Genomic DNA, 24,491 nt, shown 5'->3' with positions numbered 1-24,491 from the left:
TGGGCAGAGAGCATAAGTGTCTGCTGTGGAATTCTTCTACTCTGGCAGCAACAAAAACAGTTAATATGTGGAGTTAGGCAAATGGAAGAAGGAACTCAAAGCAATAGAAATTTAATACAACTGGTATTATGAAACTGGGGGCATGGTTAGAACCACTGTATCCTATCACTGAATTTGTAAAGTCTTCCCTATGAACATATTCTCAAAGAGATTATGGATTATCAAAATAAGAGTCTAATTATTTAGAAATGTAATGAATCTCAAATAAAAACTTTGATAGTATACAAAAGAATTAAAATGTCGAATTCAGATTTAAAGCAATAAAAATATACAGAAATAACTGGTAACTCAATAACTTTTAATCCAACAAATATCTTTCACATAACGCACACTCCAAGTACAGGCACAATTTCATATATATACATATACTGTGCCTACTTCAAAAAACCATGAGGTGACGGCAGGGACGGCAGAGCAGACAGAGAGGAGCCTGGGGCACTGCCGGTACCGCGGAGCTCTCGTACCGCCACTCGTACCAGCCCTGAACTGCCTGCCCTGAGACCTACTTTACACGAGAATACAAGCCTTCATATTATTTAAGGTACTGTTTGGGGGATTTTTTGTTACTCATAGCCTAATGCAATTCCTAATTTATAAAATATGTAGCTGTTATATAACCATGAGATTTTTTATTTCCTTGAAAAGTGGTAAAATAACTAATACCCACGGCACATTGGCATATAGATGACTTACCAATTTCCTGAATATAAAAATTTATTTTACCACTGCTCTAGTTTAATGGAATAAACAAGTTTATTCTTAGAAAATGTTTCATGAGTTGAAAGATGACAAACCCTCAAAACATGGAAATACCTGCATCAAGATTATCTGAGTTCAGTGAACTGGCCGAGTCAAAATCCCCTTCGGTAACAAAAGCTAGCTTCTCTAGATCAGCCAGCTGCCTTTGAATTGAGATGTGTCTCTCTGAAAGGAAATTTTAAGAGTTAGAAGATTATGCTTCAACAATCTGTATCCAAATTCCATTTTTATTTGATCACATCACAAAGTCTTACAGTTTTATTTCCTGCAGTATAATGCCCTAGTACCTAGATGGAGAATATTGCTGGAACTTAGTTTCTAAAGTGACAAGTGTCCCTCAGACGAAAAGGTTGGGGGAAACCTCCACTGTGGAACGTCACAGCTGTAAAATTTACCTATTTATTTAATATAATTCTACCCAAAATAAAAAGCTTCTACTGAAGAAACATAAGCCATGTTTACTATCCTCAAAGAACTTTAACCAGGTAGAAGAGATTAACTATAACACAGGCAGGATGAAATGAACGCTAGGGGTAAAGGTAATATAATATGGGCATACAGAGGAAGAGGTAATTAATTCCATCAAGTTCTTCTGAGAATGTCTTCACTGAAGAAGTGGCATTTGACTAAAACTTAAGGTATGAATACAATTTCAATAAGTAGAGATGTGGTGGCTGGCCTTTTAAACTTAACCTCATGAACAAAGGCACATGGTATAAAAAAATACAGCCATTTCTATCCCACCCCAACTCAATGGATAGTCGACAGAAAAATACACAGCCAAAAATGTAGTACAGATCATGGAAGGCATAAATTCTATGCAAGTTAGTTTGGCCTTTATTCTTTAGGTAAGGTTAAGTCTTTGTAGGTTTCTGAGGAAGTGAATGATATGATTTGAATGTGTTTCACGAGAAAATTCTTTGGCTGTAGTACCAAGGATTTAATAATTGAGGTGAGAAATTAGTAATGGAAAGGTACAAATAGAAAATTTAAAAAAATTAAAAAAAAAAACAAAGAACTTGGGATATGAGTGTAAAGTAAAAGTGAAGAGTAAATGCACGAATGATTCTAAGATTTTGAGTTTATATACTTGAGAATGATGGTACCATTGACCAATGAAAAAAGGAAAAGGAAAAAAGGAATTTAGTTTCTGACAGTCTGTTTGATGTACTGCTGGTATCCATGAACTGAAATCCAGCAGGCAGCTGTTTTTGGAGCTCAGATTTATGTCAATCATAAATACATGTGTTAGGTTAAATGATGAGCATGAGTAAGAAAGCCTAAGGAAAAAATGTGAAAAAGAGAAGAAAAAAGCCAAAACTCAGTCCCATTAATACATTTTCAGGTTTCTCAAATATTTTGGAAAAGAACATTTACAAGTGGGAGCCTGAATAGATAAGAGTAGTTGACAACTCTTAGGAAAAGATCCCCAATGAGATAAGAGATGATGGAATCAACCATCGAGCTCTCTAATAGTCATCATATAATTAGGTTATACGGTTTAGAACTTCAGCCTTGTAAATTCAATTTTTGACACTGCTACCTTCTTAATTCCTCTTAGAGAGTCACTCTCATTTCCTTTGTTTACCTTTCTGTATAATCTGTCCTTGTTTTGTCTCTCTGACAAATAAGCAGTAAGAAAGCAGGGGGTAGGCCTATTCATCTTTGTGAATGGCAAAGTGCCTAGTGCAATAATTTGCACACAGCAGGCAGTAAAGTTTGTTAAATAATTTTTTAAAATAATCTTTTTGAATGCAGTAGTACATGGAATCAATAATTTTGAAAGTCAATTCAGTACTATCAGATATTCCTGCTCAAATTTATAAAAATACAATTTGTGCCTTATTTTTAAATGAAAAAAATGAACAGCAATATCTTATTGGTCCACTCAGGTATTGTTCCAATAACTTATGAGATATAATTCCTATAAACGGGCAAATTTTTTTTCCATTTTAATTGCTAGGTCAGACAGTAAGATTCAGGCAATGAATCCATGTATACATTATTTACTTTGTAACCACAAATGTTTTGGCTTCCATATTTCAAAGATCTGTATTGTGAAATGAGATATATATTGCAATATAAAGATGTGTTTATTGAAATCATTCTAACTACTAAGTAGTACAAAATAAGAGAAAGGGCCTGGTAAGTTAGAAAACGGAAAATCCTGTGGTCCACTATTGAAGAAGATTCCCAAAGTCCTACCTAAAGATTCTTATACCTTTGTACATCTCCAAAATCACTTTCTAGATCAAAATAGTAGATATCACACAACCTGTACTTTCATCTTTTCATCACACACTAATGATCCAGAAGTCAACAGGCAAACCTCTTATTAAAACAGATGAGTCCAAAATGCTAGGTTCTTTTACAACTTCTTCTGTTACTTTCTCCTCGTATTTCAATTGTTTCAGATATGCCATCTTCATCTTACCTAGTTAAGACTGACTTCAAAGCACTAACTAGACCATCTAAAAATAATTTTAAAAATGTGATTAATATATATTTCTCATTTCAGATTTCTCAATCATTACATAAATTGTCCCAGTAATGCATTTTCAGGTTTCTCAAACACTGCATATTCTTCAAATTACATACTCGTAAATCTTCCCTGTTTAACATATTCTTGATGGTGAGAAGGTAGAGAAAGCATGCATTCCCTAAAGCTGCTAAACCACTTCTGATGAATATAAACGGGTCCAATCTAGAGGTGAGGTAGGAAGGACAACTTACTCAGGAGCTTGTACCCCTTCCACCCCCACTGTAGTTGTGGGTGAAGAAACTGCCCTTACTTTGCACCTGCTAGCTCTAATCTTATGTGGTGAGGAGGGGCCTACTTGAGGCATGCAGACTGTCTTTTCTGTGATCAGCCCTACTCTTAAATCTACAATGACAATTACATGTTTTAAAATTGCAGTATAATTCTATCAGACTATAACTTAGCAAATGTTCTATAATAAACTCACAACTGACCTAGAGCTAGGAAAACAATGAATTAATTTATTTTGCTATAATTCAGAAAGAGCATAGGATCAATTTATGGATCACAAAATAATTAAAAAAAAAACTTTCTTAGACCTTACACTTAAAAATGTTCAGAAGATTCTGAAAATGTTATTAATCTTTTAAAGTCCTTTACGGCCCAATAAATCCTCACTTAGAAAACCTGCAAGCATATTCAGAAGCACAATAATATGGACTATTAATTTTCGAGTTGACTTCTGATGGAATGGAGTACAAAACTCAATTGGTTTTATGTCTGAGGAAAGACATCCATAATTTGGTCCACTCTTTATTCATCAGCCTCAAATTCTTGTTGGAAGCAAGCTATAGAAAAAGAAATGAGAAAAACCCATTTCTTTTGTGTATTTCGAGGAATAGAAAGCTTTTTGACAGCAATGGTTTCTAAATCTTGACAACAAGGACGTACTACAGTAAACAGGTTGCCTCGGTTACGGTCACTCTTTCACAATTTAAAGGACTTAGTAAACTGTGACTGATGAGGCTGAGGGAAACTACCAAATTAGGTGTAACTTTCTATTTTTGCACTGGGAAAAGACCTCTTTTAACGAAGAAGCCCCCCAACCTCATTCTGCAGCACGCCTGGCCCCCACATAACCTTCATCACGATGTCCCCGAGGTTTGTGGAGATGCCTTCTCCCATTCTGTAACCGTTTTCCGCGCCACACGGTCCCTCGTCCCTCCCCCCATCTGTAAACCTGCCTTTCCCCCATAAAAGCCAGCCCAGCGAAGAAGGGCCTCCCCAGCAGGGCGCACTTTCTCGCTTCTCCTGCGGCAGAAAGAGCCGGGTCTCCTGCACTTACTGCTTTCAGCCTCGTCAGGGGCAGACGCTAGGGACGGGGACAGGGCCGGCGCCTGAGCCAGGACAGGGGCTGGGGCTGGAGCCGAGGCCGGAGTCGGAGCCGAGTCCGGGGTCGGGGCCGAGTCCGGGGTCGGAGCCGGGACCCGAGCTGTGTCCGGGGCCGGGACCGGGACCGGGACCTGGGTCACCTCCACCTCCTCCTTCTCCTGGGGTAGCAGCTCCTCCTCCGCCATATTCTCCATAGTTACCGCCTCCGTGCCAGGCCCGCCAGGGGACCGGGAGGGGCTCTCGGCGGGGTCAGAGAACTGGCGTGGGTGCCCAGAGGGCTGGATCCAAGGAGCGGGAAAGCGAACGGGGAGGGCGGGACGCGCGCAACAGACAAAAGATAAAGAACCAGGGACCAAACCCTGTCAGCAGAAAAATAAAAAGCCAGAGGCAGCGATTTGCTGTTCCATCCGCTTCCCTTTCCCCGAGGCATTACGACGCCGCCACAGATTGCGCAGAAGCGCACTGGGGACGGCGACCAATGAGGTAAGAGAGTTCCGTTTCCACGGTGCGTCTCGGTTCCAGCCGTCAACCACCCGGCGGAACCGAGACTACAATGCCCAGGGTGCACCGCGCCGCCGGGGCGGAGCCGGAGCTGCGAGTCCTCGCAGGGAGTAAATTGCAAAGCTAAACAAACGCCCCGAAGCCTTCGAGCGGTAGTCGGGATCCGAGTGCAGAACTACATTTCCCAGCGGCCTTTAGGTCCAGGGGTTCCTTTCCTTTGGCCAGTGCTCGGACGTCGTCACTGTCTCCGGGGCTGGTAAGGTAGGTAACTGGGGGGCTCGTTGACGTTTGGCTGGACAGGTTCCCCCTCTCGCTCTGGGGCCTAGCGGGCGGCCGGCTGGACTGGGGACTCTGGGGACCGCTCGAGCATGGGGCTGGCAACTCCGTGGGCGGACCCAGGGTCGAGCCAGCTCAGTGAAGGGTGTGGTCCTGTCCCGGCCCTGCCTTGGTGGCTGCCCCTCTATCCGAGTCAAAGTCTGGTTAGTTCCCGTGGGCTACGGCGGTTTATGAGCCGCCGATGAGCTTGCCTGTCGTGACCCGAACACTCGTTTCCTTTCGTTTTTATTTTTGCTTTAACTACACTTCCTCAGTTTCATCAGCGCTGCGCTGTGGTTGTTAAGCGTCCAGTTGCTAGGGCTTTTGTGTGCGCCCCACGCTTGTATTTAGGCTCTTATTAACCAGAGCTCTGAGAGCGTGTGGGCACTTGATTAATGCGATTCCGGTCCCCCAAGGCATATGCGAGTGAGTCCCCTGACCCCCGTACTTTTCTTCCCTTTCCTTTTGGACTTACCTTGAGTTTAAGCCTCACTTATGCAAGCCCACAGGGGTAGGCAGGGTAAAAACAAACTTTTCCGGCTGCTCTGCCAGGGACTCTTTGGAACAGTGGCTAACTATATTTGTCCATCATCCAAGAATCATTGATTCTTTTTTTTTAATTTCTAAAAAACTAGGTGGTTTGTCGAAAGCTTGACTTAGTATATCAGTCTTATTTAATACCAGCTGGAAAACAGAAAATGACAGAGTTAGATTTTAGAGTGTGTGTTCTATGGAAATTTTAGTAAGAATTTCTAAGCATGGTTCTTGCTCTTGAGACATAATAAAGAAGGAATCTTCAGAGTTTGAATTATATTAAGTGAGTATATCGCTAATCTATTACTGCTTAAGGTTTCCCAGTGCTTAGTGGCTTAAAACAATAGTAAACATTTATTATCCCCAGTTGCAATGGGTCAGGAATTCAGAAATGACTTTCTCGGTGTATGTGGCGCTGGGTCTCTCATGAGAGTGTAGTGAAGACACCTGCCAGGGATGCTGCCGCTGCCATGTGATGGCTGATTAGGGCTTTAGGATCGTCCTCAGGGTGACTCACTTACATACTGAGCAGTTGGGTTTTTTTTTGACAAGGCATCTCAGTTCTTCCCTGGTGGACAACTTGTATGTCCTCATGACCTGGTGGCTGGCTTTCTCTAGAATGGACAATTCATGACAGAGAAGGGCAGGAGCCACAATGTCTTCTATGACCTAGCCACATACCACCATATAGCAATATCCTGTTGGTCGTACAGGTTAGCCCTGTGTATTGTTCAAGAGTGTCATTAGGAGTCAGCAGAGATCATCAGGAATCATTTTGGAGGCTGGCCAGGACAGGAGGTCTCCTCTCATTTGGTTTATATTTTGATTTTCATAAAATTAATATGAATTTCACACTGATGTAAAGCACTTGTCATGGCAAACATATAGGTGTTTTTCCTTCCATAGTTCACTATCAGCAGTGTTTTTTGTTTTTTGTTTTTTTCAATTTGTGTTGTGGGTGAGAGGTTTAAATTAGTGTTATTTTGTATTCAAAGCAGCATCGGACCAACATGGATCAAGTTTAAATTATGAAAAAAAATAACATAACCAGACCATTGCCTCTAAGCAATTCACTTTATGGAAGTTATTGTTTTTTTAATTGTATCTCTCCTCCCCTCCCCCACCCATGCCAGGGAATGGACTCTTTGGAACAAGTAGGGTAAAGAGGATGATTAATATGGAAGGTCAACCGTTAATTCAGTTATTGCCATGAATCATCTTACAAAGCAAAATTTCTGGGTAATTTAGAATCTTCTTAGAAGTCCATGTTGAATATTCTTTTATTAATATTTATTGGATTTTCTATTAGCATTTTTATCCTCTTCATATTCATGAAAGCATTCTAAAAGTTTAATCTCATATAATTGATCATTCTTTCACAGAACTTCACTTACTTTGCTCATGACTGACCAGGAGTAATTGCAATTGCTTGGTTTCTAGCAATAAACTCTTCCTCGGACTTTGCTTCTAGACCCCTTTAATATTTTCCTGTCCCAGCAGACCTGGTGACATTCCCAATCTCTGGCCTATATTCCAGCACAGGACGCTTTTGGTACACACTAACTCAACAGTGTTTATGGCCGTGAGGAATGACTATGTTTGTCTTACTGCTGGGTTTTATTTATTTTTTATTTTTTGGTGTGTGTGTGTGGGGGGGGGGCAGGGGGTTGGGTGTCACCAGCTAATAATATCGACTTGATCCAGAGCTGAGTTGGAAAAGTGAGGCCGAGATGGGAAGTGGACAGAGAAACTGCAATGGGCAGGAGTTGGTGGTTGTGCTTCAGAATGATAGAGTAAATATTCGTAGGAAGAAAAAATTATTCATTCATTCACTCAGCAGGCATTTATGAGCACCTCCTAAATTTTTAATACAGCATACTCTTCAAAGAACTCAGGATCTAATAAAAAGACAACCACATAAGCCAGTATTTATTTAGACCCTATTATGCTCTACCTTATGCAAGGTATTTTTTTTATAACCATTGTTTTATTTCAGTCCCTCGAAAACCTTCTGGTATAGGTTATTGCTATTTTACGTATAATGAAACTGGGCCTCAAAAAAATATACGTGATTTGCTTGAAGTCTCACTCAGGGAGTGATAGAGGGTATGTCACTTATGACTTAACTAATTGGTTTTGAGGTGTAAGTGGGGTAAAATACAGTAGTCCTGCAGACAGTTGAAAATGGCGATCTGATGCTTGAGAGAGAAATCAGCGCTAAAGGCATAGTTTTGAGAGTCATTTCTAAAAAGGTGATAATTGAAGCTGAAAGAGAGAAACAGATCATTATGAGGGAGACTATAAGTGAAGTAAAGTAGAATGGTGAGAAAATCCTGTCATCTTGGGGTAACTGAAACAAGAATAATTTCTAATGTATTTTTGTTGTGGTAGTAAAGAAACATGTTTTTGATGTCTACTTTAGCTTTTCAAAATGTCCAACAAAGAATCTTGCGGAAAAAGAGAGAAGTCTCGGAGAAAAGGCACCACCTCATTACCCAACTTTGATGAAGAAGTAAGGATTTTGATTTACTGACCCAAAGATCCCCTTGTTTACATTTGATTTGTGTTTAATGCAAAATTATACCTCTGTTTTAAAATGAGTTATGTAAGTAATTTGTTCTGTCTTATGACTCAGGAGAAGACATTTGTCCTTATGACCCAGGAGAAGACATATACCTCTGTTTTAAAATGAGTTATATAAGTAATTTGTTCTGTCCTTATGACCCAGGAGAAGGCATTTGTTTTTCCCATTCTTTACTTGCATTATTTTATTTATTCCTCACAACTCTATGAGGTAGGTGCTTTTATGGTCCCAGGTTAAGGAGATAAGTAATTTGTCTAGACATTCCTGCCTTCATTTCTAAACCTCTCCCAAATCCTTTTCATAGAAATAACTCACCATTAGACCATTTTTCACCGCCTCCTCTGCATTTACTCAGCACCGGATAGGATTACATGCTTGCCAGTCAGAATGGGCTACCCTGTGCAGGGGAGGCTGCGAGTAGGGAGGGCATGCTCTTCGTGTCCCCTTTGCTGATAGTCATCACTCTACCTTAAGAAGTGTTTCGGTAGATGAAATTTATGATATCTAAGTAATTGAGCTGGGTGTTGTCTCCAGGAAGCAAGACGGTTATGTGATTGATGTAACCAAAACAAAATACCCTGCAATCAGTTTTATTATAAACTCTCTCTGAATAGTCTGCTTAGTGCATTATCAGAGTTACATAGCGTTTATGCTATATTACCATCCAAGATGAGAGACTGAAGTCTGGCAAAGGTGAATATTCACTAAAGTGATTTCTGTGGTAGCAGGTTAGTTCATACAGCTTTTTCATTACTTCAGTGAAGTATTCGAGAGACCATTACACCTTTTGGTGTTTGCTCCTTGCTTACTATGTTTCTGATTACTAATTTGGCCTCCCAGGTATAGTGGTAATTGGAAAAGGGACCCTAGAGTAGCCATAGAGCGAGTACTCTAGTGTTCTCGATTTATGTGTCTCCTATTTGATTGTCTCCTGTAATTGGCATGGTGTTTGCAATTCTCCCATTCTCTCTTTACCTACTTAAATGAGAGTTTTTCTCGCCCTCTCTTCTCCAGAAATGCTCTCATCAAGGCCAGCAACAGTTTCCGTGTTGCTAAATCCATTGTTCAGTTTGCAGACCTCATCTGACTTGATCAGTCAGTAATGTCTGGCATAGCTTCTCCCTGAAGCACTTTCTTCACTTAGCTTTTCCACACCGTACTCCTCTGATTTCGCTCCTCACTGGTGAGTTCCCAGTGTCCTTTTGCGATTTCGTCCTCATCTTCTTAGACTATAACCTTTTAACTGCCCAGCCTCAGTTTTTCCAGTTTGCAGTTCCGTACTTTCAGTGACTTGGTCCAAAACCCTGGTGCCCCTCCTCTGTCTGCGCCCAGTCTATCAGCACATTCTGTCAGCTTTCTCTTAATAACGTGTTCAGAGGCTGACTACCTCCTCTGCTGCTGTCACCACAATCCAGGCGATCGACTCAATTTCCTAGATTATTCCAATAGTTTCTAAATTGATCTCCTTGCTTCTGCCTTTTTCTCCTTATGTACTTTTCTCAACACAGCTGCCAGAATGATCCTATTAAAATGTAAGTCAGATCCTGTCACGCCTCTATTCAGTGCTGTCTAGGAGTTTTCCACTTCAACCAGGGTAAAAGATAAAGTTCTTTCTGGGGCTGACAAAGTGACCTACTCTCCCCATCTCATCTCCATCTCATTCTCCCTTTGCTTTCTACACTCTGTGGCTCCCTTGCTCTGTCGCAATCAGCCTGACCCATTCCTGCCTCGGGAGCTTTGTCCTTGCTGCCATTCCCTTTGAACTGAAAACCTTTCCCTAGATAATCGCATTGTTTGTGCCATTACTTTGTAGGTCTCCATTCCGATGTCAACTTGTCACTGGGGCTTTGACTGTTTAAAATTGCATCTGCCTCTGCCCCTGCCTCCTAGCCCTTCCTGACCCTTTTTTCCGCTTTATTTTTTCCACAGCGTAAACAGCATATATTTAGCGACACACTAAATATATTACTTGTTTATTTGTGAATTCCTGCAGTAAATTTTAACCTCCATGAGGGCAGGGACTTCTATAGTTTTTTCATTAATATGTCCCCACTGTCTAGAATGTTTTTGGCACACAGTAGGTACTCAAACTTTGTCCTGAGTCTGTTGAATTCAGGATCCACAGAAGAATATCCGGATATATGGTTTTGCTTTGTAGAAGACTGAATTCCATCATGACAGTGCCACCTCCCAGTGTCCTTTTCTGAGCTGTCAGCTGGCCATCTTCTGTCACACCTGTATCCCATCTCACCTCTAACTTAAGGGCACCTAGATCTTCGGAGTTCTTGTTCCGTCTCCCTTCTAGTGGAGTGTTTCTGCCTCTTACCGAAGTTTGTGTGCCTTTAAACGTTGTTCCCTCTGAAGTTTATCATTAATGTAGAAGGGACGTTGATTTATAACAATGATGAAATAATGTTGTCCTATACTGTGCTTTATTTTGTGGTTTTCTTTCCTTGTTTCGAAATGGCATTCTTAGGATGAGAAAGAGAAAAAAACCTCAGCAAGTTCTAGTAGTTCAGCTTGCTCTATAAGATCCGTTTCATCGGAGAAGAGAAAACTGGTAAGTGTTTATTTAGATTCTGTAACTCTAAAAATTATTTATATTAAGGTTTTAGTCTGCAATTAGTTGGCTTCTGATATAAATTCCCCCACTACTTTTCTATTAGTGTTTTTCTTCTTATACTTACTTTTTGATGGCCAATGGAAAGAAAACCAGTTTGGTTTTCTCTTTCTTCTACTCACCAAAAAGCATTTATCAATTTATCACGTTCTTTATTTCTTTGTGTTGATAGACCCAATCATGTAGGATCAGACAACATGGTTATAAATTCAGACATTTTTTGTGTCTTTTCTCATATATGGTATTATTTGTCTTTATAATTTCCTTTTGAGGTAGCCAAGGCAGATATATTGTCTGCATTTTTTTCCGATTCAGAAATTTAGATCCAGAAGGTTAACTGACTTATCCAAGGACACACCATTATACAATAAATCCTCACTTAAATATCATTGATAAGTTCTGCAATTTAAGCGAAATTAATTTTACCATAGGCTAATTGACATAAACAAGAGTTAAGTTACTACAGCATCTCATCAACATTATAATGAAAGGATGAATGACACGGTGTCATTCGAGGACCTGTTGTACACAGCATCAGAGCCAAGTCCAGAGTTCTTTCCACTGCCACACAAATAATGGGGGACAGTGGCAGCAGACTAAACACACGAAGCTAGTGCCTCGGTGGTTGGTGAAGTGCTTGCCACGTTCAAGCTGAAGTTAGGTTTAGATCAGGATAGCTACAGTGTTGTAGGTAATAAGAAAAAGTGATTTTAAACGTTCCACAAATATAGAATTGTGTTTTTCAGAACGTGTTTTTATATAATGAAACTGCTGTTTCAGTTTATTGTTGTTATACTAACCTTCTTAAAACACCAATTTCATCATATTTTCTCTCTGTTGAAAAACCTTCACTTTTTAGTTTGTCATTTAGGACCCTCTTAAATTTGGCTACACCTTAACTATCCGGTTCTTTCCTCTTCAAAGCTTCTGCTTCTGGCTCTGCCGGCTTATCTTTCTGTCGAACTTGCACCAGTCATCTCTAGCTTCTTAGAATACCTAAGCATTCTTAGCTGAGAATGCCTTTTTTTTTTAACCATTTATCTTTATTTAATCTGTATTTAATCTTTAGCATATATTTTCCACCTTTTTTTCTAGGTATGTCTTAACTTTTGGTGGTTGATGTTTTTGAACCTTTTACAACTTACTGTGTATTTTTCTGCTTTACTATTTAATTATGTCCTTACATTAGGTTATTTGTACATATCCTTTAATATCTCTTTATTTTATTCTTTTATTTTACTCCAAACTCTTTAGAACAGGGACTATATCCTGTTTCTCTCTTATTTTTCTTGTGCCTAACCCTGTAGCCCCAGGGTATATAGAAAGGCAGGGTGGTAGAATAGAGAATAGACAGTTCGGCAAGTATGTAAAAATTGTTTCCCAATCTTCTACTCCTATTACTGTAGTACCAGTGCACAGCCTATGTTTCTTAAATGATACATTTTTTTCTTTCAGAAATCAGATCATACAGACATTCTGTACTGTAATATAAAAAGAAGACAAGAACTGAAAAGGTAAATTCTTCCTTTTTTTGATATCTTTTTACAATTTTTGGCCTACAATTGTGAGACTTAACTATATAGATTTGTAAAATCCTTTACTTACTTTGATGAGTATTGTTTTATATGCAAATATCTCTACGTATATCACAGATTATGATTTTTGAATTTTCATATTAGTATAAATTTAAGAAAATGTTGAGTGAAATAAAAAGGCTATCAATTCTATACTATATGTGAGATACTTTCAAATACGGTGTAGATTTTTATTTTAAGTGATTTGATTTCGACACACCCTTATAAGATAATTTCATTATATACAGTAATGGAAGAAGTTAAGAGGTTGATTTATAAATTTTGGATAAATTATCTTTAAGTATTACCTTTGAAGAAAATATATATCTCATTGAATTAATGTGGCTCGAAAACCATGTTCATGAAACAGGATATGACTACAACTGAAGAACTTGGGGAATAATGGAGGAATAATGGAGATTATTCTTTAATGTCTGCATTCTTTGGATAAAAAGTTAAGAGAATTTTGTGGTGGTGATGGAATTTCTCACCACTAATTACAGTAAATAAGTATAAAAATTATAATGCATAATAAAAGTTAATAAGGCCAAGTTTTCTCTGAAAATAAAAAGTTATAGGAAAATAACTTAAATGGTATTAAATATATAAATAAAAGTTCTACTTCTTAGATGAGCTCAGTTAATGTTAAAAGCAAAAACAAAAATAAAAAAAAAATCTCACCTGTGATTTTTCTTTAGTTTTTTTTTGAATCACCTTGTTTTTTTGTGATACTTTGCTTCTATTTTATCTGTTATAGTATGTTGTCACAAATTTCATGTCATGTTAACTATCACCTACTAAATTTTTGAACTAGATTTTTAATGCCTTTTATACTAGTATCCTTTTTTTAAAATTTTAAGTTCTGAAACACTGCTTGACAAATAAAAATAAATGAAAAAAACATAAAACACTGCTTTATTGTTCACTAGTTACCTTTCGCTTACAGGTACATTTTCTAGCTTTTGATTTTATATCCATATATGAGAACAATTTTTAAACAGACTTCTGATGTGCCCACATAGTCTTAGGGAGGAGGAAGAAATATTGTTGAATTATTTTGAGAATGAGATCTAAATTATTCTAAGAATCCAGTAAAGTTCGACTCAGTTTCAGCATTTATGCAAAATCTTGCAGTGCTGAGTAGTTGAATGCCTACTTCAACAACGTTTCTGCTTCCATGAGCCCACATGTGATCAGTGACCATGTCATCATGTCGGGTATCATCATAGGGAATCAGGCTACCAATATCGGTAATAGGAGCAAGGCATGACATTTGAATTTATTATTACTCTCCGAATATTCACTTTCATTTATTGGCAAGCACTCTAGATGTAACTTGTTGTGAAATTTTTTTTTCTTGTCAAAAACAAACTAAATGGCATACAAGATATTTTAAAACTGCCTTGTCATGTATTTAAACAATATGGTATAGGAGCTATTATACATTTAAAAGGTTACTTGAACAGAAGGAAGCTGTACTGTCATGCTTTGCAGACATCAATATCAACAGTGAAGGATTTCTAGCAACCATTGCTTGCCTGCAGAGGAAGTGGTTCATTTGCTGTTGTTTACTTATTGGAGAAGTAAACAAACTTATTTGCCTTAAGGTTTTCAGTATTTCTTTATGGTATGTGACATCTTCTATAAAATTGCCTTATTGTAATATAGCATTTCGCAAAACTAGTTGATAAGAGGTAATTTTAAGATTTAGTGTTGTTGACTCTTTAAGAGGTATTATAATGTTGAATTTTCATTTAATTGTGACCATAGAGAACATGGTGCATAGATTGCTATGAAATATGCAGCACAGGGCTACTGTGAAGAACAAGTAAAATAAGAATATGAAAATCCTCAGAGAACTACAAGGTCCTATTAAAATTTTTGTTTTGTTTTCCTGATTTTTCTTTTATACAGTTGACAGCTGTGATATACCATTACGTGCCAAGCTAGGTCTATTAAAAGTTAAAGTTTTATTATTACTTATTAACAGATAAATCATGATAGGTAGTCTTTTTGTGGGGATAGCAAAGAAAGTAAAATCAGATGAAGACTCAGGAGAAACTCCTATAAACTCTGAGATCTTTAGAATTTGCCCTTGCATAATTATTTGAGAAGTCACTTAATTATCATCTCTTTCTCTCCTGCTGGACCGTAAACTAATTCAGGATAAAGATTCTATCTGATGTGTCTTCCACTGCCTCTCCAGTGCCTAGCAGCAGAGTAACAGGCACTTAGAAGGCACTCAAGGATTTATTAATATAAATTACTGGATTGTGTTACATTGAAATTTTTTTGCCCCTTTCTGACTACAAGGTAATATCTACTTTTATTAAGCAGGAAAATATCATCACCTATAGCTATTGCTACTTCTAAGATTTAGCACATTTCTTTCTGGCCTTTTTATTATGTTTATTTAAATTGTTGAGACCACATTATACATACAGATTTGGTTCCTGCTTGTTTTTTGCTTAATAGTATATCAGTATGTTTTGTTATGTCATTGAAAATTTTTATAAAGATCACTTGAAATGACTGATATTCTCTCATATTTGATATAATGATGTTTCCTAGTCATTTCCAACATTTTAAGATTTTTAAATTCAACATAATTAAAATTTTACATAAAACATAATTAAAACTAAACATAATTAAAACATAATTAATATTAAAATTTTAACATTGGAATTTATGTTGTCTGGTAAATTTTGCTATTATAATAATCCTTAATTGAATATATTTATTTTTAGTTCACTTATGCTTTTTTTTCACCTCAATATAGAATTTTAAAATAGGAGTTACTGAGAAGTCAAAGATTATGAACATTTAAAAATTTTTTAATTATATTGTCTGGTTCCTTTGTGGAACTATTATCATTTTGAATTTCTACCAGCAACTTATGAGAGAAGGTCTATTTAGCAACCTCTTGCCAATATTTAATGTTATTTTAAAATTTTTGCTAATTTGATAGAAGAAAATGGTATTTCATTATAATTAGCATGTCTATAATTACAAGGGAAGTAAAATTTATTTTCCCAAATGTTTATTAGCCTTTCCTTTATTCTCTTTTATTAATTTCTTTTTATGTGCTCTTCTAGAGTCTTAGTACTTTTTGATGAGCTTTTTATCTACTAATAAGCTGTCATATATATATATATATATTATATATATAGCAAATGCCATTTCCCAGTACTTTGATTTTGTTTATTAATTTTTTAATATGCTAAATTTTTACAGTAAGTAGTCATTTACATTGTCTGTTTTCTCTTGTGATTTTTCCCACTGCTATTAAGTTTAAGAAATTCTCCATTAAGTCAGATAAATACTCTCTTTTTTCCCCTGTGGTTTTTAAGAGTTTGATATGAATATAGCAATTATGGTAATAATAATTATTTAGCACTTACATATTTACTCTATTTGGAATTTGTGTTGTCTGGTAATTTAGAAAGTTGTAAATTTTTCCCCCTAATTATTCCAGCGCCATTTGTTGAGTAATCTTTTCCACTTCATTTTTGATGTAGTCATTTCTACTTTTTATGAAGTTTGTGTCAAGCTAGTTCTGTCATTTTCTACTTAAAGTGATAGAGTACAAATTAAGTATAATCATGTATAATTGTAATGTAACGAGGTTTCTGTGCTGCTTTACAGGCTGAATGTAGACACGACGACTCCAAGAAAAAGACCAAAAACTAATCCTTCATCCCAAGGACCTGTTAAACTCCAAGGAGCATTAAATTCAAATGTTAACCAAATTATTTCACAGAGTCCTTCTTCAAATGGAACTAAAAAAGACATAAGTAAAAGTGTAGATTTTAAAGTTAATGATACTAAATTGACAAATGTTAGGAGTAAGCTTGACCATGGAATTAAAAACCTCAGCAGTCCTAAGATTGCCAAAGACATGAAACCGAAAGCTGAAGGCCAGGCAAGTGAAAAAAAATGGCCTCACGCGCTTGCTCAGAGGGAGAAGATGAAAGAACTCAAGAAAGAAAGGCACAATAAATTTAGAGACAGCTCTGAAAAACATGTTTTGGAAAAATGCAAGAGAATCCCATTTTCTCAGGATTGTAATTCCAACAAGATAATTAAGGAGCCCCTCGAATCTAGAAGAAAGAAGATCAGTTTCAAAATCCCAGTAAAATCCCATGATCCTCAACAGAAGCTTGTAGAAGAAAATGTCTTCAGTTTAGATTCTAACAAGTCAAAGACTAAGCAGAAGAAAAAAGAATGCCTGGAAAGCTCTCAGGTTTCATTAAATTCGACGAGGCACAGAAGTAAACATTTATTTTCAGATTCCACATGTAAACAGACTGTTTGTGAGTGGAAAGGAAAATATGAGCATCAAGAAAGTAATGATTCAAGTTCTAGTGAAAACCTAATCCAGGTAAGATAGTACAAAACAAAGAATACAGGTTTTAGCAAAGGATAATAGAACACTTTGATAATGGTTTTAGAGGGCCGATTCAGATTTAGTCAGGAAGATGTGTGCTGGTTTCTTTATTTCACCCCTTTAATTTAAACTTTCTTAGGAAGATAATCCTGATAGATATCAGGATCCATCATAGAAGAGATTGTGTAAAAATGTAGAAAGATGCAGTTCCAGGTAGTCCTTTACATAAGGACCACAACAGTCTCCTAGGCTCTTTAACCCCAGGTACTGTACTGTAGAACACCCAGGGGTCAGTATCCTGAATAGCTTATGTCGTTAGCCAGTTATTTTTTGAGTGCCGCTGCGTGCCAGACATTACAATAGAATAAACTGTAAGGGACACATAGTCTGTGTTTTCAGAAGCTTATATTCATGTGAGGAGACACAGCAGTCACCTAAGTCAGAAAAGCCCTTACCACTTAATATGGGGATTGACGTGGCTTGCTTCGCTGTTGAGGGAAAGGTTTACCAGAGGAAGAAGGAGTAATGTTTAAACAGAACCGAAGAATGAATGGGAGTTACTGAGGTGAAGGTGAGGTGAGGGGGATGGGATGGAGACACAGAGTGTTCCAGCCAAAGGGAACTAACCGCGGGCGCCAAGATCCAGGCTAGAGAGCTGGCCAAGCTCTTTTGGTTCCAAATTATGGAATAAATTAGCATTTATGGAATAAGAGGACTACTTTGAGAACCTATTTTCTATAGCCTTCTTTCAATGGCAGAATTATTTATCTTTAAGAGAACTTCTAGAACTTCGGAACTTCAGAACTTTAGAACTTCAGAAATGTAGAGACTGCTTATAAACAGGAGTGGTTGGAGTTTGCCTGCATTTAGATGTCAAGACTATAGATACTGGCTACGAAAGATGGATTATAACTAGGGAGGCCAGAGGAGCTTGAGAGAGAGAACTTTTGTCCAATGAATATGAAAGGTTCCAAGGAGGGAAAGAATTGAGTTTGTTCTTTTTATTGCTTTCTTAAAGGAAAACAACCTCTAGTAGTTTCTTCTTGTGTTAGAACCAGTTCGCTAGAATAAAATGAAAGGAAAAAACTTGAACTTGCCAGTACCTTCAGTGAACATCCTTGTGCCATTGCTTGGTGCAGTATAAGAAATTCCTGCAGTGCATCTTACAGTTAGTTACCTTTGGTCTCTCTAGAATTACTATACAAACCGAAGGAAGGACATAGCATGGATATTAAGTTATAAGGGAAGGAATGTTTGCATGATTACTTTTCAGTTTTTTTTAATTTAAAACTGTAAAACTGTTTCTTTGAAAGCAGCCTTATCTGACTTAAAGTTGTTTGGACGTAGGAGCAGCAAGTAATACTGTTCTTATCTTGAATATATTTTTTTCCACATATTATTGACAGTAGAGAATCATCTCAATATTATGTTCGTTGTTTTGTTTTCCTCACAGATTCCTCAATAGATAATTCTTTTCCTAAGATAATGAGTGTACTTTACAAGGAAATAGTTGTATTTTCTGGATTTAGTAATCCTGTTATTTAGTAATACTGTTATGCTTTCCTAAGAGAAAATGACTTCTTTTTTTCCCTAGGTTTTATAGTCCTTTGATATAGACCTCTCACAGATTGTGCCCTCCCCTCAGCATTAAAAATTAGTGTTCTAGAAATTTATGGTTTTTAGGCAAGCCACTTTTACAGATAGCATCCCACTTAATCCGTGAAATAGAAATTCATCAGTTTAACAAACATTAGTTAAAAGTACCTATTATGTATCAGGTATGTTTCTCATTATTAGGGATTTAGAAATGAATAAGATGACCTTTACCCTCAAGAAGTTCTCAGGGAGGCAGATTGATAGACACAATTGTAGTACAGCAAAGTAAATATTAGAGCCCTAAGAATGGGGTCGGTTTTAGTATAAATTTTGGGGTGCGTTAAGGAAGGGCTCACCAAGATGGAGATTCTTAGGCTTGGCACTGAAGAATGTGTAGAGCAAGGGATAGAAGTGTTCTGCAAAGGGAGAGGTCCGGCATGTGATGGCAGTGTTGTGACAGACACTGCGTGGCAAGTACGCGGGCACTTCAGTTGGGACGTGTAGAAAATCTGTAGGAGAGGAGGTAGAAGCGGAAGCCGTGTTCCAGACAGTGGGTTATTTTGCATCCAGGGAGAAAAAGTTTATTTTTTATTCAGTAGATGGTACAGAGTCCCTGAGAAGTAGTCTCGGGATCAGGATAATCCGGTTTTGAGTTCCAGAATCACTCCAGCAGGGAAAACCATTACCATTCTCACTATTGATAGCCCCTTTTGTCATTCTGAGAAGCCTTTCTCCCAATTCATGTCTTTAATAAGGGATGATGGGGGAGGACTGACAGTTTTCCCTGAGGAAAAATTAGGTAGGGACAATGGACACAAACTTTTCTGGGTTTTTTAGGTGGTAGAAAATTTATTGAAGTGACTTGTGATCAAAGAGTGAAGGGTAGTAGTGACCTAAGTAAAACAGTGTAAAGACTCCGAATGTCAAGAGTTGCAGGAAGTTGTGCTAATAATCTCTAGCTTGCTTGGCACTTCTTGGTTGAAGAGAAGCTTAAAGATCTTGGGAGATTTACGGTCAGGTGGAGAAGGGATTAGAAAACCTAGGGTCCTGGGATAGCAAAGTGATACTGGGCCCACGTGTGTGAGGTATATAGTGTTATATCATGTGAAGATTAGAGATGGGAAGTCAAAGTGGCAGGTGAATTCCCAATGAAGGAACATATGATACACTTCTTTAAAGGGGGTTTGTGATTTATGCCTTATAAGCCTCCTGTAAAGTACACGGGAGTATAGTGTCATCTCGGAGAGTTCTTAGAAGGTGATTTGGTTCAGCAGTGGCTTTTGCTGAGTTCTGTGTTACCTGTACATAGGGTCAGGGAGGTCTCATCCGCTCAGCAAACGTGCCAGTGAAAAATTGGAATTAGAAAGATTTTCAACTTCTGCTAGAAGGCAAAAACAGAACACAGACTTCTGGTGCTCTATCCATGTATAATAATCCAGCTGTGCATCTTTTAGCCTTTCCCTCTCAGCCATATTTTAATCTTCCGGTTCCCTTTGCTGTGGCATGCGACTTTCGGAAATGACTGCTATTCCTGGATGAAAATTTCCCACCACCAAAGACCAGCTCTTTTGCCTTTCTATTTCTTTGGGTGGCATGTAGTTTCATTCTTAGAATATGACTATTTTTAGGAATGCATAAATGAATGAGTAAACCCTAAAAAATTTCTGCCACGTTTTGTAACATAATAGACGAAGGCTTTTCTATTTTAGGGGCAATTTCACTCCTTAGGGGGCATTTGGCCCAATTGATTTGATGGAGACGTTTTTGATTGTCAAGCTCAGGAGTGGGTGGTGCTACTGGTGCCTAGTGAGCGGAGGCCGGGGAGACTGCTAAATGTGCTAGGGTGCACAGAACAGCCCCCAGAACAAAGCATTGTCCCGCCCCAAATGTCAGTGCCCAGGCTGAACAACCCCACTGTAGATAACATGCTTTGTTCTTCGCTAATAAAACCACTTTTCGTTTCAGAGTTTTGAAGCACCATGTTCTTCAGTGTCACTCGAAAGTATTCAAGATACAGATCAAGAGGTTACTGCCATCCTTATTTACTTTGAATATTTTTAATGAAATTAAGTGAAACAATTCCTATTTTAATAAAGAAATGAAAATAATACTGATGTCTATACTAAAATCCATATGTAAGTTTTCATGAAGTCATGAAAAACTATTTGGAGAAGTATTTACATTTACTTGATCACCTTTTTTGCCTTCTGGCCCACAAGTTACGTGAATTTTGATTTAATGTTATCATGTGTTTACTTATGCCTGGCTTGCCAAAATGCTTTGTGATGCTGACATGTTTTTTGCACGTTTTTCTGATCAGCAATAAGATGAAAATGTTTTTCAGTGAAAATGAGAATCCATACATATTTATTTTTTTACCTGTTGCATCATTTTCCAGGTAGAATCTCCTGATTGATCCTCATGCAATTATTGCATAGAATTTTATGGTCCACAGGCCTAAGTTAAAATTAGATTCATAGAACGCTTTGTATTTTTCTATTTAAGCAGACTTGAAAATCATATTAATTGCTTTTTATTACTGAGAGTCAGTTGTATTTTCCTGTCTGGTGGGTAATTGCCCCTTGATAAGGATTTCTCACCTCTGCCCTAAAGCTAGGTTATACTTTAATTTTTTTGCACCAAAATTCATCGGGGAACTACTCTGAAGCGAGAAGTGTCTTAAGATCTAGGTTTCAGTTTTTGATGGTTCATAGACATCTTAAAAATCTCGGGGAGAATGCTGCTCATCATCCCGATAAAAACACATTTGGCCCCTAAAGTACTTTGAAGTGAGAATGAGGACGAGAATTCATTTATTTTGAACGTCTACTGTGGATTAGATTTGTCCTAAGAGCTTCAGATTATTTCATTTAATCCTCACAAAAATACTAAAAGGAAATAGATATTTAACATTCTTATTTTTTAGATGAACAAACTGAGACCCAAAGTAGTTAAATAATTCGCTTGCCTAAGGTTACGGAAGTCATAAGAGCTATTTTAAAACCCTGTGTAGGTTTAAATATCTGTTCTTTTGCCATTCTGCCTCCATTTTTTTGTAAATTTTTTCTTTCCACAAACCATCTCAAGTGAAATTGCTTTATTATTAACCTGAAGAGTAAATAAAAAGTATTTGACTGCGGGTCTTTTACAATTTAGATGCAGATAGTAGAAGAGCTTCATGCTGCACGTGTGGGAAAAAGTGTGGATTCCCCCGTGGTGCTGCTTCCTGGAGAGTTAACGAGCATGGAGGTGGATGTAGTGGAAGACGACAGACATTGCTCTGCTGGTACACCCTGTGTGAATGTGGTGATGTCTATGGTCTATGCTCTCGTAAGAATGAGTGTGCCAATTCAGTTTTTATAATATTTAGATGTAAAATGTTAAAAGGGGCTCATTTGCAATAATAAAGTGTGGTATATTTCTTTATAGGAATCAGGTATAATGTTTATTTTATCATTTGTTTTTATATATCTCACATTATTAGGTAATTAGATGTATTTTCTTCTTTTGGCCAAAGGGCAGCAATCACAGTGATTAGTTGTCTTTTATTCCTGGTAGTAATCATAACTTTTTAACAGTTTCAACTATATAAAGCATTGATCAAAAATAGTGCAAATTGCTCAAAGGTAGTATATTCAGGAATTTCTTATTTATTTAGTAAAATTTTGATCATTCTTCCTACTGGGAGATAGATAATGATATATTATCCAAAATCTATTAGTATACTGTTTTGAATTGTATTTGTACAAATATTAATGCTGCATTACATTCACATTGAATTTTTCACTTTACTGTTTTTGTGTGCTTTAACATATATGACCCTCATAGTAGCTCTATGAAGTAATGCTAATATTATCTGTTTTCTTTCTTTTACAAGTATTAATTTTTTCAATTATGTTTCACTCAGAGTATTTTAAAATTAGCTTATGATTCCTAAGTGCACAACTACCAATGCTGCAGGGAAGGGTTTTGCAACATCATTACTACTGGCGCGTCAGTTTATGTTCTTTCTCTTAAGAATTGTAGTAAATGCGTTTTTGTTTTTGTCGTCGAAAGGACTGCCTTCTCTTAAGAATGTTAGCAAAGTTCTGTGCTATCTAAATTTCAGTTAGTAAAGAAGTCTGTTATCAAGTGTCATGAAATCCTAATGTTACCTTCTTCCTCTAGCAAATACTGCTTCAGACAAAAAGCTTCTAATTGTTATTGACACAAATATTCTGATGAATCATCTCAAATTCGTTAGAATTTTGAAGACAACAGAAATACCAGGTATTTATAAAACATAGTTGCTGATTCTGATTTTTATATTTTAGTTGATATTTCAACAGTGATGCAGGTTTCCCCCCGCCCCCCACACACAAATGTATTTACATTTGGATATTAAGCATATGTATCAAGTATAATCAGCTTAAGTTAAAAAAAAAAAAAAAGCCTTCACTGGTTAACTGAGCAATCTACATTTAACTCTTCTTTGATTTTCAATACTTTCTTCAACATTCTTTCAACAAATCTTTTTTTAATTTCCATTTTTTTATATTAGCTCTTCATTTAGATTCTGAATTCCTTACTTTATGACTTTTGATTCTACAGCTTTTCAACTGAGTAACATAATAAATATTTGTTGACTTTTATTTTTTAGGCTTTGATAGACTTGTGTTAATAATTCCCTGGGTGGTTGTGCAAGAGCTAGATCGCATGAAGGCAGGAAAACTGCTAAAATATGCCCAGCAAAAAGCTATACTTGCAGTTCATTTCATCAATGACAGTCTCAAAAATCAAGATAGAAATCTATGGGGTCAATCAATACAACTTGCATCTCAAAAACTTTGTAAGTATCGTTCTGTCATGGTGCTTCCTGGTTAAGATTTGTTTGGGTGCCAACTCATTGGAGGGAAATGGTATAAAACTTTAAAAACTTTATAACCGTTGCAAATGTGAACGGCAGAGCATGATGATGCTTTGTGGGATCTTTGATTTATTTTTCTGCTTCTCTGAGACCTTCTTAGTTTATGTCTCTATTTTAGAGATAGTGACCGTAATAGTTCTGTGTGCATAATAGTCTATAATACAGTATTAGCTCTTAGTATATTCTAGCTACAATACTTACACATTTTAAGTAGGAACTTCATGTGATTTAAGAGCTTTTAAAGAAAAACCACAAATAAATATAACTGATTAGAGTTAAGAAAATGTTCAAATGTTTGAACACGATATTAAATTAAACACCTTAGTCTTCTTTTTTTTTTTTTTTACTTCTGCAGAATTTCAAATGCAGACATAGAGAATAATATAATGAATCTCTATGTGCCTGTCACTCATGGTCAGTAATTATGCACATTTTGCCTTTCTTGTTTATTCTCTCATTTACTTTTTTCCTTCTCTCCCAACTAAGTCCTGGAACTTCTGCAGTAGTTTGAAGAAAATTCCAGATACTATAATCTATTATTTTTACCCGTAAATATTTTGCTATGTGTTGCTAACAAATAAGACTTTTTTCTTTAGACAACCACTCAATTAACAAAAGTAAATCCTGATCTCAACCATTATTTCAGTTAAACCCAGTCCTTAATAAGAGGTGGGAATTTTGCTTGCTCTTAATCTCTTTTTTTCAGTTATGGATATAAATTATATTTTATTACATAATAATATAGACAGTGATGGTAATAATGGATAACATAGATATGGCTGTT

The 24,491-nt window shown here is 36.9% G+C and overlaps 2 protein-coding genes across 3 annotated transcripts in view; one reads left to right on the top strand and one right to left on the bottom strand.

The window, feature by feature from the left end:
* TRMT1L (tRNA methyltransferase 1 like) overlaps window positions 1-5,150 on the bottom strand; it is a 28,347-nt gene extending 23,197 nt beyond the window's left edge. The window contains exons 1-2 of the mRNA XM_016145620.2: window positions 4,644-5,150; window positions 874-984 (exon numbers count right to left, since the gene is read on the bottom strand). Of these exons, the coding sequence (XP_016001106.2) occupies window positions 874-984; window positions 4,644-4,884 (352 nt within the window). The 5' untranslated portion in view covers window positions 4,885-5,150. The remainder of the gene's footprint in view (window positions 1-873; window positions 985-4,643) is intronic.
* A 160-nt stretch (window positions 5,151-5,310) lies between these two features.
* Window positions 5,311-24,491, top strand: part of SWT1 (SWT1 RNA endoribonuclease homolog) — a 61,462-nt gene continuing 42,281 nt past the window's right edge. Inside the window, exons 1-9 of one of the 2 annotated variants that reach the window (XM_016145618.2) lie at window positions 5,311-5,452; window positions 8,463-8,552; window positions 11,101-11,184; window positions 12,700-12,758; window positions 16,464-17,199; window positions 20,767-20,826; window positions 21,958-22,087; window positions 22,969-23,070; window positions 23,441-23,629. In XM_016145618.2, coding sequence (XP_016001104.2) covers window positions 8,472-8,552; window positions 11,101-11,184; window positions 12,700-12,758; window positions 16,464-17,199; window positions 20,767-20,826; window positions 21,958-22,087; window positions 22,969-23,070; window positions 23,441-23,629 — 1,441 coding nt within the window. In that variant the 5' untranslated portion in view covers window positions 5,311-5,452; window positions 8,463-8,471. Of the gene's footprint in view, window positions 5,453-7,717; window positions 8,553-11,100; window positions 11,185-12,699; window positions 12,759-16,463; window positions 17,200-20,766; window positions 20,827-21,957; window positions 22,088-22,968; window positions 23,071-23,440; window positions 23,630-24,491 lie in introns of those variants that run through there. The other variant, XM_016145617.2, reaches the window with a different exon arrangement.

Source organism: Rousettus aegyptiacus, unplaced genomic scaffold (genome assembly GCF_014176215.1).
Source record: "Rousettus aegyptiacus isolate mRouAeg1 unplaced genomic scaffold, mRouAeg1.p scaffold_m13_p_17, whole genome shotgun sequence".
Classification (NCBI taxonomy): Eukaryota; Metazoa; Chordata; class Mammalia; order Chiroptera; family Pteropodidae; genus Rousettus; species Rousettus aegyptiacus.
Note: the sequence above shows the minus strand (reverse complement) of the source record. Positions and strands in the feature narration are given on the sequence as shown.